The 15,925-nt window shown below is 36.3% G+C and overlaps 1 protein-coding gene across 4 annotated transcripts in view; it reads right to left on the bottom strand.

Annotated features, from left to right (window-relative positions):
* LOC150080448 (kielin/chordin-like protein) overlaps window positions 1-15,925 on the bottom strand; it is a 1,054,752-nt gene that overhangs the window by 367,296 nt on the left and 671,531 nt on the right. For all 4 annotated transcript variants that reach the window (XR_016547392.1, XM_090381408.1, XM_090381409.1 and 1 more), the window contains one exon: window positions 10,820-10,996. Coding sequence is in view for 3 of the 4 variants with exons in the window: in XM_090381408.1 (XP_090237534.1) it covers window positions 10,820-10,996 (177 nt within the window). In the remaining variant the exon portion in view is untranslated. The remainder of the gene's footprint in view (window positions 1-10,819; window positions 10,997-15,925) is intronic.

The raw sequence follows: 15,925 nt of genomic DNA, 5'->3' as shown, positions 1-15,925 counted from the left end.
CTACAGAGATTTCAAAATTTGCTGAATGAAATTAAAAAAATTGTTGATCATCAGATGATTATCAGGAGATGATTATCAGGAGCTACAAGATACAGAGTGGTTGTGGATCTGGCTTTTTTTGGCAGATTTTACCAGCAAATTAAGTGATCTGAATTTGAAACTACAAGGAAAAAATAAAAATGTGGGTGACATGATTAGTAGTTTTTCTGCATATAGATATCAATTTTTGGCAATGACTAAGGATTTCAAAGAAAAAAAAATTCAATCGTTTTGCAAATATCCAAGATCATTTGCAAAAATCCGTTTTTCAATTTAATAGTGAGAAATATGTTTCTGAAATTAAGAAAGTTGTGGATGATTTTGAAACCAGATTCAGTGATTTTAAAACAATTGAAGACATTGTTCAATATATTTAATGTCGACTTAGATACGAAACAAATTGAAGAAAATATTACTTGAAAATGAAATTATTACGTTGCAAAACGATATCTTCCTAAAGCCAGATCATCAAAAAAGGACTTTTTGAAATATGTTTGCCAAGAAAAGTACCCAAATATAAAAAAATGCAGTGAACTTTTAAATTCCTGTTTTGGTTCCACATTAGCATTAGCATTAGTATTAGCAGAGGCATATGATGCAAGAAAGCAAGCTTATTCAGCATCAGCCAAAAAAAAAAAAAAAACCCACTCCCATTTCACCCCTCCTTTCGTTCGAAATACCTGTCCAGTTGAGCTTTAAATTTGTTTAGGCTATCAACTTCAACAACAAGTGATGGAAGTCGGTTCCACCAACCAACCACCCGCTGGCCAAAGGCAAATTTCCGCACATCTATCCGACATCCGTCCTTCCTCAATTTGAATTTATGTCCTCTGAGGTGATTATTCTGAGAAAGATGAAGAATCCCATTGGCATTGAGCATGCTCAAACCATTCAAAGCCTTATACACCTCTATCAGATCACCTCGCCGGTGCCTAGTCTCCAGACTCTGTAATTTGCAAAACTTAAGCCTTTCTTCGTAAGAGCAACCCTTTGTTCCATTTACTAATCTTGTTTCCCTTCTCTGTACCCGTTCCAGCAGCTCTACATCCTTCTTGAAATGAGGCCTCCAGACCTGTATACAGTACTCAAGATGTGGCCTTACCATTGCCTTATACAAGGGAATAATCACCTCCTTATCCCTGCTAGAAAAATTCCTGTATATCATTGACAAGACACCATGAGCTACTCTTGCAGCTCGTCTGCACTGCTCAGAGAACTTCATATCTGCCTGCACAATTACCCCCAGGTCCTTTTCATTCTCCACCACCGTCAGTGTAGTACCGCAGAGTTGATACGTTGCTCTGGGGTTACTGTTTCCCATATGCAGCACTTTACATTTGTCGATGTTAAACCTCATTTGCCACCTCTCAGCCCATCTGTTCAACCTTTCCAGATCCTGTTGCAGCAGCATAGCGTCAGTATTGTCCTTAACGACCCTGCCAACCTTTGTATCATCTGCAAACTTGGACATTAAACTTGATATCCCATCATCAATATCATTCATAAACACCGTACCGCTGATTCACATATTTATGTGAATCAGCCTTTTCATATTTGAAACAAACAAAGACGAAGAATCACTCTACTCTTATGGACTTGTATACAGAAGATTCTTTATGGTTGGCCTTATCACAGTATAACCCCGATTTTGAAAGCTTGGAAGGATGACATGAAGTCACAAACTTCACATAAATTAAAAATTTAAATATGTATGAATTTAAAATAAAAATTCTTAATTGTATTTAATTTTAAAATCTATAAACAATATATTTCAATATGTGTTGATTAACATTTTTAATCATGTGCAATGAAATTCTTGAAATGGTAGATTGCGGCACATTTTGAAGAAAAAAAGTAGCTTACCTCTGCTATACATCATAAATTGAAAGTTTGGGCATGAGCCTTAATGTGTGACATTGACTCGAAGTTTACCATTGACTACTATCCAGTTTATGAAACTTTTTTCATGCCCTCAGACAGCTGTCTGATACTGGTTAGAATATCATTAGTGGTAAAATAGACTATGGAAAATAAATTCAAATATGAACATAATTCCTCATTTATACTGCACCTTCTTTCCCCTAATGAAATATATTAGGGGAAAGGAGGAAAAATAGTCAACTTAAAATAAGGTAAAGTTAAAAAGCAAAATAAGAACAGAAAGGGTCTTTTTCACCCCAAACAGTATGATAAACAGAAATAACAAGATGAAAAAAATTAAAAGGAAAAACAGAATCCAGGGAATCCAGATTGTTATGATATCCCATTCCTACAAGTAAGGACACTGTGAAATGAACTACTACAGAAATAGTTATTTGATTGATGTCTCAATGAAATTTAAATTAAAATGTCATCTTGAAAGTACCACTATGGGCAGGGCTATTTTCAAGATGACAACCAGTTGCTAAATGGGTGAAAAAATGGTTTGAGAAAAAGTGAAGGCCTAGAAGCATCTGTCCTGGCCAGTTCAATTCTTGGATCTCAAGTCCATTGAGCATCTGTGGAATGAACTGGAATGGTATGTTCATCAGCAAGTTCATTGCCCCATGTCATTCCAGGAATTGTGGCAATTTTGTTTAATGAATGGTCTAATGGTCCTTGTGTCACTTTTCAACACTTAGCTGACTCTGCTCCACGCTGTGATGGAGCCATGACCGAGGCCAACAGAGGTCACATTATCAATTCATGATTATTAGTTCCTAATAAAGTGGTGTATCTACACATGCAGATACAATTACCTAGTGGGATTTATATTTGCATTATAAAAAATTTCTCCATTAGTTAACATAAATTCAGAGACCCACATAGTTTATAAATATCACAAAATTTATCCTTGCAAGTTAAATTCTTTTATTTTAGTATAAAATAAAAGTATTTCTTTTATAAAATCAAATGAAAGCAAAATCAATTTTTTGTCTTCTTCACTGAAGAAAGTATTAGCATTAGCGTTAGTAGAGGCATATGATGCAAGAAAGCAAGCTTATGCAGCATCAGCCAAAAAAAACCCACTCCCATTTCACCCCTCCATTCATTCCAAATACCTGTCTAGCTCAGCCTTAAATTTATTTAGGCTATCAACTTCCACAACAAAAGATGGAAGTCTGTTCCACCAATCAACTACTCGCTGGCTAAAGGCAAACTTCCGTACATCTATCCTACAACTGTCTTTCCTCAATTTGAATTTATGCTCTCTCAGGTGATTATTCTGAGCAAGAGGAAGAATCTCATCAGCATTGAGCATGCTCAAACCATTCAAGGCTTTATACACCTCAATCAGATCATCTCACAGGTGCCTAGTCTCCTGACACTGTAATCTGCAAAACCTAAGCCTTTCTTCATATTGAGGATGGCTCTGAAATAGTAGGTTGGAACCCTTGAGCTTGTGAACTCCATATTAGCAATTAATCATTAATAAGTTACCCCCCCCCCCCCCAAAAAAAAGCATCATGAAAATAATTTGCCATTTCCAACAATGAAACTAGGGATATATATTTTTTTTAATTATTTACCATTCGTGGTCATGAGTAATTATAGTAGAAAGGTACTATAATTACTAGAAGTCTATTTATATCAGAGAACAATAATTAAACAAGAAATAAGATAAAGAATATGATATTTTAAAACATTTTTTTGTTCTGGTCATCTGCAAGGTAACCTTCATTTTCCAGAAAGTTTTTAAAATATTTTATCCTACAAAAGAAATGTGTTCATTAAACTAATTTCCTATCCAAAATCAAACCAAAGAATTTAACAGAGTTTAAAGGCTGTTGACATAAATTTTTCCACCATCAAATCATTTTCAGTGAATATCCACTTTACATTTTTAGGCATGTTAACATATATGAATAATGTGTCTATTTTCACCATGTCTATCAGTCTATCTATCTGCCATCCACATGTAATCACTCAGCTCCTAGTAGATGGACTTTCATGAGATTTTATACCTATGACTTTTAAAAGAAAATTTAAAGCCATCTCAAATTTCATTAAAATTGGATCAATAGAAATCTAGCAATTATTATTTATTTTTTTTTTTCAATCCACATGTAATAGTTAAGTTAAGTTAAGTGGAGCCATTATCAACCCACTGCAGGATGGAAGCCTCCTCAACAATTCATCTTGAGGGAAATGGACCATAATCTGCCACGCTGGTCCAGTGCGGGTTGGCAAATCGACCGTATTTAGCAGTGAGGGGCTTGAACCCCGGTCTACTCAAAGAGCGTGTGCTACTGCACTCCCGCTCCTGCCCACTCGGCTACGGAGGACTGTAGCCGAGTGGGCACATGTAATAACTTGACTTCAAGTTGATGGATTTCCAAGAAATTTTTATATTTAGATCTTACAGAAAGGTTTGTCAAGCATTCCACAATTCATTAAATCATACCAATCAAATCAAATAAAACATAAAAATCAAATAAAAGGACCATAGCCACACAAACCGCTTAAGTCTAGCAATCCATTTTCCAGAACCACTTATTTTCTAGCTATTTTTCAAGAAAATGGCAAATCCAACACATTACCCAAGAAGTGGCAAATTTAGTTTCATGTAGGCTATTTATCTGAGCATTAGAGCTGGTGGTGCAGGGTAGAAATTTCATCTCAAAGTCATAAAAGTTTTTAGTGTATTTCAGCCACATGGAGAAGTTTTCAAAAACATAATTCATTGGATTGGCCCCTGTACTTGGTTTCATCCAGATAGTGATTGATTGTAGAGCATTTAATGTTGTGGAAGTGGGTGGTTTGAACAGATTTAAGGAAAGATTAGACAAAATTTTTGTAGGAGATGTATAGATGAGTTTAAGTTTTTTATGGATAATATTGTACAAGCTTGTTTCCCTGCATCATTTGGCAGATAACTACTCATGAAAAAGATTAGTGAACCACTGATGGAGAACTCTTTTTATTTAGTTATTTAGTGCCCAACATTTGTTGGACACTAAATAACTTCATACTGGAAATAATAACAAACGGTAACTTTCATCCATTTGTATTCGACCAAAAAAAATCAGAGAATATATCATTCATGTATATGGATGTTCAGTTCATGAAATTTCATTTACCCTGAAAAATGCCACATAAATGAAAAGCAAGTGGCTCAGAAAAGTATGGTGGTTCAAAAAGCAAAAGTGTCAGGGAAAAAGATTCCACTGTTAAAGAACATTGGTGAAGTGATTCATCAAAGTATGAAATTTGGATAATGATTCATCAAAGTATGAAATTTGGATAATGATTCATCAACCATGTTATAGTATTCTGAAAGAAGAATTAATTCATTTTATTATTACTGCTTTTTCTTTGTATAGGTGCTGCACATTACTTTTCTCTCAATAGGATACAATTGAATATTATGCATAATCCATTGCAATATGGAAGCAGTATTTTCTGCTTTTATTTTTATTTATTATTATTAAAAAAAAAAACAAATTTTTAGTATGATTATAATATGGTCATCCAATATGCATTCAATCTTTGAATATCTGCCAAGGAACAGGTTCCAATGCTACTGGATTTACAAACTCTGATGGTACCAATAATGTTATTAGCGGAGTCACTCAGGGTTAAGTGCCAGGAACGATATTGATAAAGACATATCAAGTCTAATGTTTAAGTTTGCTAATGATACAAAGATTAGTACAGTGGTTAATGACAGTAAGCCAAGTATTCTACTTCTACAAGATCTGGATACATTAGGAAGATGGGCACATTTTCCATAACTGAAAGGTGGAGATTGAGGTCTAACAATTATAAATGCAAGGTACTGCATCTGAGTTGCAGAAATCCTAGAATAACATAATATTTGAGCAGTGCCACACCCCACTGTTAGTGGAGAATGAAAAGAACCTAGGAATAACTGCACACTCTAACATAGAAGCTCTCTGAGCTATGCAGTCATGCTTCTAAGGCAGCATGCCTTAGAATATATGTAGTCAGGGTTCTGCCAATGATATACAGGAATGTTTCTAGCAGGGATTGGAGGTGTTTATCCTGTATATGGACATACTACTACTACTACTAATTGTCAACTTTTGACTTTAAAGAAGCCAGAGATTAGGTATGTAGGCAAAAGAAAATAGCAGGCTTTTTAGCCACAACAAGCAAAAAAATCAAAATTTTTTTTTACAAAAAAAATTGGCATTCTTCCCAAAAAAACAGGAGCATTTTTGTATAAAGCAGGAGGTTTTTTAAAGTCCATACCAAAACAGAAATTAAATTTCACTGACAAAATTCACATTTTATATTAAAATACAGCCACAGAATTGTTTACCAGTACAGTATGTTTTTAAAAATTAGCTTACCTAACATATTGTCTGTGGGTTTCTGTTTGGATACAGAAATCAACAACCAATTATAATAACTTTAAGAAATTCACTACCAATTATGATTACTTTAAGAAAGATACTGTAGCAGACTGCACCTTTTCAGAAATGTTACATCAATGTTTTTATTTATAGAAATAGCATTGTTATTCAGACTTGGTGGTCAAGAGCATTTCCAAAACTGCACCAGAGAATATTAAACCTCTGGTTAAATATTCTGTGCCACTCAGCAATACTATGAATAATTATTACTCACAGTATTATTGAGTGGCAGAATGACTTGGGATTTGTTATATTTTATGCTTCCTTGTGTACTTATCATTTCTGCTACTAAGGCTCACCATTCATCAATTCTTCCTTTTTTCATAATATCATCTAATAGGTCCACAGCCTGAAACTGACCGAACTGATCTACAAAACAGCTATTTTTTTACTTTCAGTAATACTGAGAAGTATGGGATTTTTTTGTGAAATCAATTTGTTTCAATTTGGTTCAAAAAACTGGTTCTTCAAATACATTATTGGATGATGAATTGGCTTCCAAATACAATAATATTTAAGCTAAAATTAAATAACATTTAACTTAATGCTTCCTAAAACTCAGTTGACAACTTGCTTCTTATTTGTACTTTGGAGCTAGCAGACTTTCTACTACTTCTAAAAAAAAAATAAAAATGAAATCTTTAATTCACAGTTATCAATAATAATAGCATTAGCATTAGCATTAGCATTAGTAGAGGCATTTGATGCAAGAAAGCAAGCTTATGCAGCATCAGCCAAAAAAAAAAAAAAAAAAGTAACATAAATAAATAAAAATAACCACTTCCACTTCACCCCTCTGTTCGTTCGAAATACCTGTCCAGCTGAGCCTTAAACTTATTTAGGCTATCAACTTCCACGACAAGGGATGGAAGTCTGTTCCACCCACCAACCACCCGCTGGCTAAAGGCAAATTTCCGCACATCTATCCTACATCTGTCTTTCCTCAATTTGAATTTATGCCCTCTCAGGTGATTTTTCTGAGCTAGAGGAAAAATCCCATCAGCATTGAGCATGCTCAAACCATTCAAGGCTTTGTACACCTCTATCAGATCACCCCGCTGGTGCCTAGTTTCCAGACACTGTAATTTGCAAAACTTAAGCCTTTCTTCGTAAGAGAACCCCTTTGTCCCATTCACCAATCTAGTTGCCCTTCTCTGTACTCGTTCCAGCAGCTCTACATCCTTCCTGAAATGAGGCCTCCAGGCCTGTATACAGTACTCTAGGTGTGGCCTGACCATTGCCTTATACAAGGGAATAATCACCTCCTTATCCCTGCTAGAAAAATTCCTATATATCATTGACAATACACCATGAGCTACTCTTGCAGCTCGTCTGCACTGCTCAGAGAACTTCATATCTGCCTGCACCACCACCCCCAGGTCCCTTTCATTCTCTACCACTGTCAGTGTAGTACCACAGAGTTGATACGTTGCTCTGGGGTTGCTGTTTCCCATATGTAGTACTTTACATTTGTCAATGTTAAACTTCATTTGCCACCTCGAAGCCCATCTGCTCAACCTTTCCAAATCCTGTTGCAGCAGCATAGTGTCAGTAGTGTCCTTGACAACCCTGCCAACCTTCGTATCGTCTGCAAACTTGGACATTAAGCCTGATATACCATCATCAATATCATTTATAAATACAGAAAACAATAAAGGCCCCAATACTGAACCCTGAGGGACTCCACTAATAACATTAGTCCACGATGAGCAGTGTCCATTGATTACCACTCTCTGTCTTCTCCTCCTCAACCACCCCTTTATCCATAGCAGCAACTTGCCTCCAATGCCACACTGCTCCAATTTGTGCAGCAGTCTTCCATGTGCAACAGTATCAAAAGCCTTTCTAAGATCCAAGTATATAATATCAAAGTTATTCCCTGCATCCAGTTCTTTTGTGACTGCATCATAGTATCCAATCAAATTGGTCAGGCAAGACTTCCCCTTAACAAAACCATGCTGTGTCCTAGCTATAACTGAAGTCTTGTCTAGATGATCCTGCAGTGCTTCTTTCACCAGTGCCTCCATTAATTTTCCGGGAACAGAAGTTAAACTCACAGGTCTATAATTACTTGTGTCAGCCTTTGATCCCCCTTTGTGAATTGGGGTCACATTTGCACATCTCCAGTCAATGGGTAATTCCCCTGAGTCCAAGGAAGCTCTCATAATTATGGCTAAGGGTTTGCTTACCTCCTTTGCTGCCTCCTTTAATATAACTGGATAGATCCCATCCACCCCAGGTGCCTTTCTTGTGTTTATCTTCAACAATTTCTCCTCCACTTTGCTCTCAGTTATTACAAGATTCTCTAGCTTACTGCTAGAGTTGAATACACCTCTGGCATTCCCCTCGCTGAATAACTCCTCATGTGTGAATGTCGATGCAAAATATTCATTTAGTTTGTTAGCTACCCGAGCAGGGTCATCAACAGTTGACCCATCGATCTCAAGTGGACCAATCTGATTCATCCCCTTCCTTCTAGAGTTTACATAAGTAAAGAACTCTTTGCTGTTTTTCTTCGCATCCTTGCCAAGGATCTCTCGTAATCTGCCTTCGCCTGCCTAACCTCCTTTGTAACTTGGTTACAGATCAACTTGTATCTATCATAGGCGTCCGTGTCACGTGTTAATTTGTATGTATCCCATGCATTTTTCTTCTCTGCCATATGCCTCATTAGTTCATCTGACAACCATTTAGGCCTAAACCTTGAACAATATTTCTTAGTTGGTATGTAAAGCCTAGTAGCTTCCACGATAAGTTCTTTGAATGCTTCCCATTTTGAATTTGCTGTTGGCAATATCATCAGTTGATCCCACTGTATAGAGTTTAAATACTGTCTCAGTCCATTGTAGTCGCCTTTACGAAAGCAATACCCCTTCCCTTTACCCCTAATGGTAGTTACCTCTTTGAGTAACTCCCACTTCAGCACACTGTGATCACTGCCACCAAGTGGTTCATTTATCTGCAGATTCTCAATGCATGAAGAATCACTACTGATAATCAAATCAAGAGTATTACTCCCTCTAGTTGCCTCCCGAACATGCTGATGTAGAAAACAATCATCCAATAAATCCACAAAAGCCTTGCTACTGTGTGAGTGACCAGCCCCCAAATTCCAGTCAATATCTGGGAAATTAAAATCCCCCATTATAAGACTCTCTGATTTACTGGCCCACTCTATTTCTCCGAACAGTTTCTTATTATACTCATCAGAGTCATTAGGCCTATAGCACACTCCTACTCTCAATTTTGATCTCCCAATGCTTATGTCACACCAAACTGACTCGACACTGCACTGTCCAGCGGTGTCGACTGGCTTCACTTCCTTGGATTTTATGTGTTTTTTAACTAATAGCATAACCCCTCCTCCCTTCCTATCCTGTCTATCCTTTCTGTAGACATTGTACTCCCCAAATTCCAGTTCTGCATTTCTTATATCTGTGTGACACCACGTCTCTGAAATCCCCACAATATCTGCCTTTGATGTTTTGAGCAATACCTCAAATTCATCAAATTTATTTACTAAACTTCTAGCATTGGTGTACACACAAGTATACATGCACCTGTTCTTTTTCTTAGCTACCCTAACACAACCCATGTGTTTACTTGTACCCCAATGATTCCCAGCAGTCTCTGAAATATCCTGCATCTTATTTTCCAGGCTGCGGCTCATTCCAATAGAAGCAGTGCAAGAATCACTTTCACCTCTGCCAGTGGCTACTGTTAATCTATTAGTCCTTGTATCCCCCCAATCTAGCAGTTTTCCGACCCACCTAACATTGCCTCGATAGCATCAGCAAACATTCTTGCACCCTTTCTATTTAAGTGTATCCCATCCCTGTAGAAGCAGTCTCTCCTGTTAACAAGTACAGACCAGGCTGAAAAAAATTCTACCCCTTGAGCCCTGCACAATCTTTCCAGGGCCGAATTGATTGACAGGGCTCTCATCATATACTCCCTCCTATCGTGTCTGGGCAGAATTGCAGACACTTTCAATTTCAACCCTAATTCACGGCTTTTTTTCATCAGTGACCTGTACTTGTCAAGTAATTCCGCCGGTCTCCTACTCTTAATGTCATTAGTAATAGTATTAACAGTATTTCAAAAGGCACAAAAAAATGTGTCCATGTGGCTTGCCATTCTATAATTTTTTCTATTTAAAGAAATATAGAAGTAATCCTATAATTACTCCTATCATCATATCATGACAGGAGTAATTATAGGTTTTACATCATGATACAAATAATTATAGAATAATACAACATATCATTAATTACAGGAGTAATGGCAATTAACTTCCTGCATCAAATCATGATGCAGAATGTTACGCACCATTAGCAAATTAAAAGACTAACAGAATATAAATAAATAAGTTATAAAAATAAATACCACGTTAAGTATCACAATGTGGCAATGGATCTTACAGCACAAAAACACGCCTGACAAGGGTCTTCAGGATGAATAAATTCTTGAGAATTACGATACAAGCGTCGTGAAAATTCACAATGATAACAACGAGCACAGCACTCTTTGTATGGAGCAGCAGGATGCATGCACGAGGTTTCTGGGCAACGTTTTTGCTTACAATGAATGCGAGAATGCTGTAAAGAAAAAAAAAATTGATAACCTATATAAAATATTATTATGCTGTATGAATAAACTTGCTTTAAATTTACTTATTTGTACACACTTAATGAATTTGCATACTAAAATTTAAAAAAAAAATATATTTTATGACTGCACAATTGCATATACTGAGTTTGCTGAATAGTGATCACAGAACTAATAACCTAATTTAAAGTTAACTGAAATGATATGCAAAAACATACATTCTATAATATAATGTACTAAGTTAATACAAATCATCTTTATAACTACATTGATATTAAAAACAAAAGATAGTGAAAACTGACTGTTTCTTTTGACTTTATGGCTAAGTTGGTTGGTCTTTGAGTAAACCAACTTCAAGGATGTGTTGTTTTATGTTTAGATCCAAACTTTTGATCCCTGAATCCAATTATCAAAGCTGTTACTGACTGCTATGATCCATGAATTCAATCAACAAAACTGTCACTAACTACAATCAATCACGCAAGTGCAAAAAACACAAACAGGCTTCCTGAGATGGGTTGTTTTTTAGCTCAGAATCCAGCCTAAATGAGATTAACAAATTCTAAGAGATGAAAATAAAGTTTGCCTAATATAAAGGATATAATAATGCATCAATTCGGCATTAGTATTAGAAGCAGCAAATGATGTAGGAAAGTAAGCCTATATAGCATCAGCTGGGAAAAAAATACAAAAAATCTCCCAAATCACCTGTCCATCCCCTCCAACAGTTCCACTAATTCTTCCTTGAATTTATTCAACCTACTGACATTCACAACAATAGTTGTTAAAACAATCAACTACCTGCTGGTTGAAGGAATACTTCAACACAACTATCCTGAAATCATCCTTCCTCAATTTGAATTTATGTCCCTTCATGTATGTAGTCTGAGCAAGAGGAAGAATACCATCAGCACTGAGCACATTCAATCCATTCAAAGCCATAAACACAACAATCAGATCACCTTGCAAGTGAGTAGTCCCCAGACATTGCAATTTTCACAACTGAAACCATTCTTGGTAAGAGCACCCTTTAGTCCCTCCCTCTACTTTCATTGCTCTTCTCTTCATCTGTCCCAACAGATCGATGTACTTCCTAAAATGAGGTCTCCAGGCCTGTATACAGTACTCAAGACACAGCCTAACCATCGCCTTTATACAATAGGATAATCACCTACTTATCCCTGATAGCAAAATACCTATTTATCATTGACAAAAGCTTAGTATAGTATAGTGTTATCAGTTAATCAGCAAAATTTATTAATCTTATTAAATTTCATTGTTAATTTAATTGTAAATTGTACTTAAACAGAATCATGACCCAGACTAGAGCAGCAAAGAAATGCTCACAGATTAGCCAGAGTGTTGTGGCTTGCTGGAGAACTGAAGGAGGAGATTCTCCAACGCATCACAGTCTAAAAAATTCGCAAAATGTGAAATGTTTGCAGACCTCTCTAGACAGGAGGTCTGCAAACATTTCATGAATATAAAAAAGGGCACCTGGGCAGATAGAATCTATCCAGTTATATTGAAGGAGGCAGTGAAGGAAGTTAGCAAACCGTTAGTCGCCATAATTATGAGGGCATGCTTAGATTTAGGGCACGTCCCCATAGACTGGAGCAAATGTATCCCCAATTCACAAAAGGGGTTCAAAGGGTGATGCAAATAATTATACACCTGTTAGTTTAACTTCTGTTATGGGGAAAATAATGGAGTCACTGGTTAAAGAAGTGATTCAGGATCATGTAGACAAGATGTCTAGTCTGATCAATTTGATTGGATACTACGATGTGGTCACACAAGAACTGGATGCAAAAAAATTAATTTTATATCATATACTTGGATTTCAGGGAAGCTTTTGATACTGTTGCACATGGAAGACTCTTGTGCAAATTGGAGTGGTATGGCATTAAGGGCAAGTTGCTGCAATGGATAAAGAGATGGTTGAGTGGGAGACAGCAGAGAGTGGTAATAAATGGACACTGCTCTATGTGGGCTAATGTTATTAGTGGAGTCCCCCAGGGTTCAGTGATGGGCCCATTGTTGTTTTGTGTATTTATCAGTGATATCGATGTAGGTAAATCAAGCTTAATGTCCAAGTTTAGATGATACAAAGGTTCACAGGGTTGTTAATAACAGTAAAGACAGTATGCTACTGTAACAGGATCTAAAACATTAGGTAGATGGGCTGACAAATGGCAATTGAAGTTTAATATTGACTGATGCAAAGTACTGCTTATGGGTAGCAGTAACCTAAGAGAAATGTACCAACTGTGTGGTACTACACTCAGAGAAGTGGAGAATGAAAAAGATATGCGGTAATTGTGCAATCGGATATGAAGTTCTCTGAGCAGTGCAGACGGGTTGCCAGAGCAGGTCATGGAGTTTTGTCAATGATATATAGGAATTTTACTTGCAGAGACAAGGAGGTGATTATACCTTTGTATAAGGCAATGGTCAGGCCACAGCTTAAGTACTGCATACAGGTCTGGAGGCCTCATTTTAGGAAGGATGTAGAGTTGCTAAACGAGTACAGAGAGGGGCAACAAGATTGGTGAGAGGAACAAAGGAGAGGCTTAAATTCTGTAAGTTGCAGCACCTGGAGACTAGGCAACTGCGAGGTGATCTGATTGAGTTGTACAAGGCCCTGAATGGTTTGAGCAGACTCAATGTTGATGGGATACTTCTGCTTGCTCATATTAAGAACCTGAGGGGGCACAGATTCAAATTGAGGAAAGACAGTTGTAGAATAGATGTGTGGAAGTTTGCCTTTAGCCAACGGGTAGTTCATTGCTAGAACAGACTTCCATCTGTTGTTGTGGAAGTTGGTAGCTTAAATAAATTTAAAGCTGAACTAGGCAAACATTTGGAGTGATCAGATGGGTGAAATGGGAAGGTTTTTTTTTTTATTTTTATTAATTTTTTATTATATATACATATATATATATATATATATATATATTTTTTTTTTTTTTTTGGCTGATGCTCTATAAGCTTGCTTTCTTGCATCATATGCCTCAACTAATGCTAAAATATTAATGCTAAAACCCCATGATCTGTCCTGGTGGCCAGTCTGCATTCCTCAGAGAATGCTACATCTGACTGCACAATTACCTCCATGTATTTTTGATTTTCCACTATTCTGAATGTAGTACCACACAGTTAACACATTAATATGAGATTGCTACTACTACTACTACTACTCAAAGTTAAACTTCAACTGCCATTTCTGAGCCCATCTGCCCCTATTTTTCTAGATCTTGTTTCAGTAGTACACCTTGATTATTATCATTACTCATCCTTCCAACCTGTGTATCATCTGCAAACTTAGACATTAAGTCTAACATACCTTCATCAATATTATTAATAAATACAGAAAGCAAAAAAAAACAGCAGTGAACCACGGGAGACTCACTAAAAAATTAGTCCATGAAGAGCAGCATCCATTGTTAACCAATATCTGTAATCTCCCTCTTTATCCATAGCAGTAACTTGCCCTTAATACTACACTGCTCCAATTTATACAGCAGTCTTTTATGTGAACTATATTAAAAGCTTTTCTGAAATCCAAGTATACTGATGTCAAAATTATTTTTCGTATCCACTTCTGATGTTACTGTGTCATAGCATCAGTATCCAATCATATTGGTCAGACAAGAATGGTGTTTAATAAATCCATGTTGGGACTGCAGTATAAATATCTATTTGGTCTTGCATTACTTTTTTAACAGTGATTCAACTGTTCTCTCTGGAAGAGAAGTCAAGCTAACAGGCCAGTATTACTTTTGACCCCCCTTTGTGATTTGGGGATACATTCACATATCTCCAGTCCACAGGAATCTCTTCTGAATCCAGAAATGCTCTCATAATCATGACTACAAGTTTGCTTACCTATTTTAATGCTTCTTTTAATATAATTGGATAGATCCCATCTGCAACTTTCTTATGCTTAGTTTCAACAAATTCTCTTCCACTTTACTCTCAGTTATCACAAAATCATTTACCTCCTTGTTAGAATACGATAAACTTCTGGAATCAATTCCCTAAAGAATTCTTAATATGTGAATGTAGATATTAAATACCGATTTAGTTTGTCAGGAACATAAGCAAGATCATCAACAGTTAAACCATTCATATCAGGTGGGCCAATCTGATTTATTCCCTTCCTTCTAGTATTTATATACATAAAGACGTCATTACTGCTTTTCTTTGTATTCTTTACGAGCAATATCTCATACTTTAAATTAGCTTACCTAGAATCCTTTGTGACTTGATTGCAGACTAGTTTATATCTTCCATAGGGTTCTGTATTACCTGATAAGTTATATATATTTCGTGCATTTTTTTCCTCTGCCAAAAGTCTCATCAGTTCATCTGATATCCATTTAGGTCTAAGCCTTGAACAGTATTTGTCAGTTGTTATGAAAAGCCCAGTAATTTCTATGATTACTTTCCAGAATGGTTCCCACTTGAAAATTGTTATTTGTAACATCGTAAGTTGGTCCCTGTATACAATTTAAAAACTGTCTGAGACCACTGTAGTTACCTTTACAAAGGCAGAAGCCCTTCCCTTTACCCTCAATAATAGTTTCATCTTTAAGTAAATCACACATCAGTACATTGTGTTCACTGGTACCTAGTGGTTCCTTTATCTGGAGATTCTTAGTGCATGAAGAGTCACTGCTGATAATCAGATTGAGAGTATTACTTGCCCTTGTTGCCTCTCTAAATACACAAAACTTGTACTGCTATGCGAGTGATCAAATCACAAGTTACAGTCAATATCTGGAAAGTTAAATTACCCTATTATAAGACTTTCTGATTTACTGGACCACTGTATTTGTCTTATAATTGTTCATTATACTCTTCACAGTCATTAGGCCTATTATTATTATTATTATTGCTGCGCTTATATTATTTCT

Source organism: Mastigoproctus giganteus, chromosome 9 (assembly GCF_048544385.1).
Source record: "Mastigoproctus giganteus isolate SK-2022 chromosome 9, ASM4854438v1, whole genome shotgun sequence".
Taxonomy (NCBI): Eukaryota; Metazoa; Arthropoda; class Arachnida; order Uropygi; family Thelyphonidae; genus Mastigoproctus; species Mastigoproctus giganteus.
The sequence above is the reverse complement of the archived record's forward strand: the minus strand, read 5'-3'. Positions and strand labels throughout refer to the sequence as shown.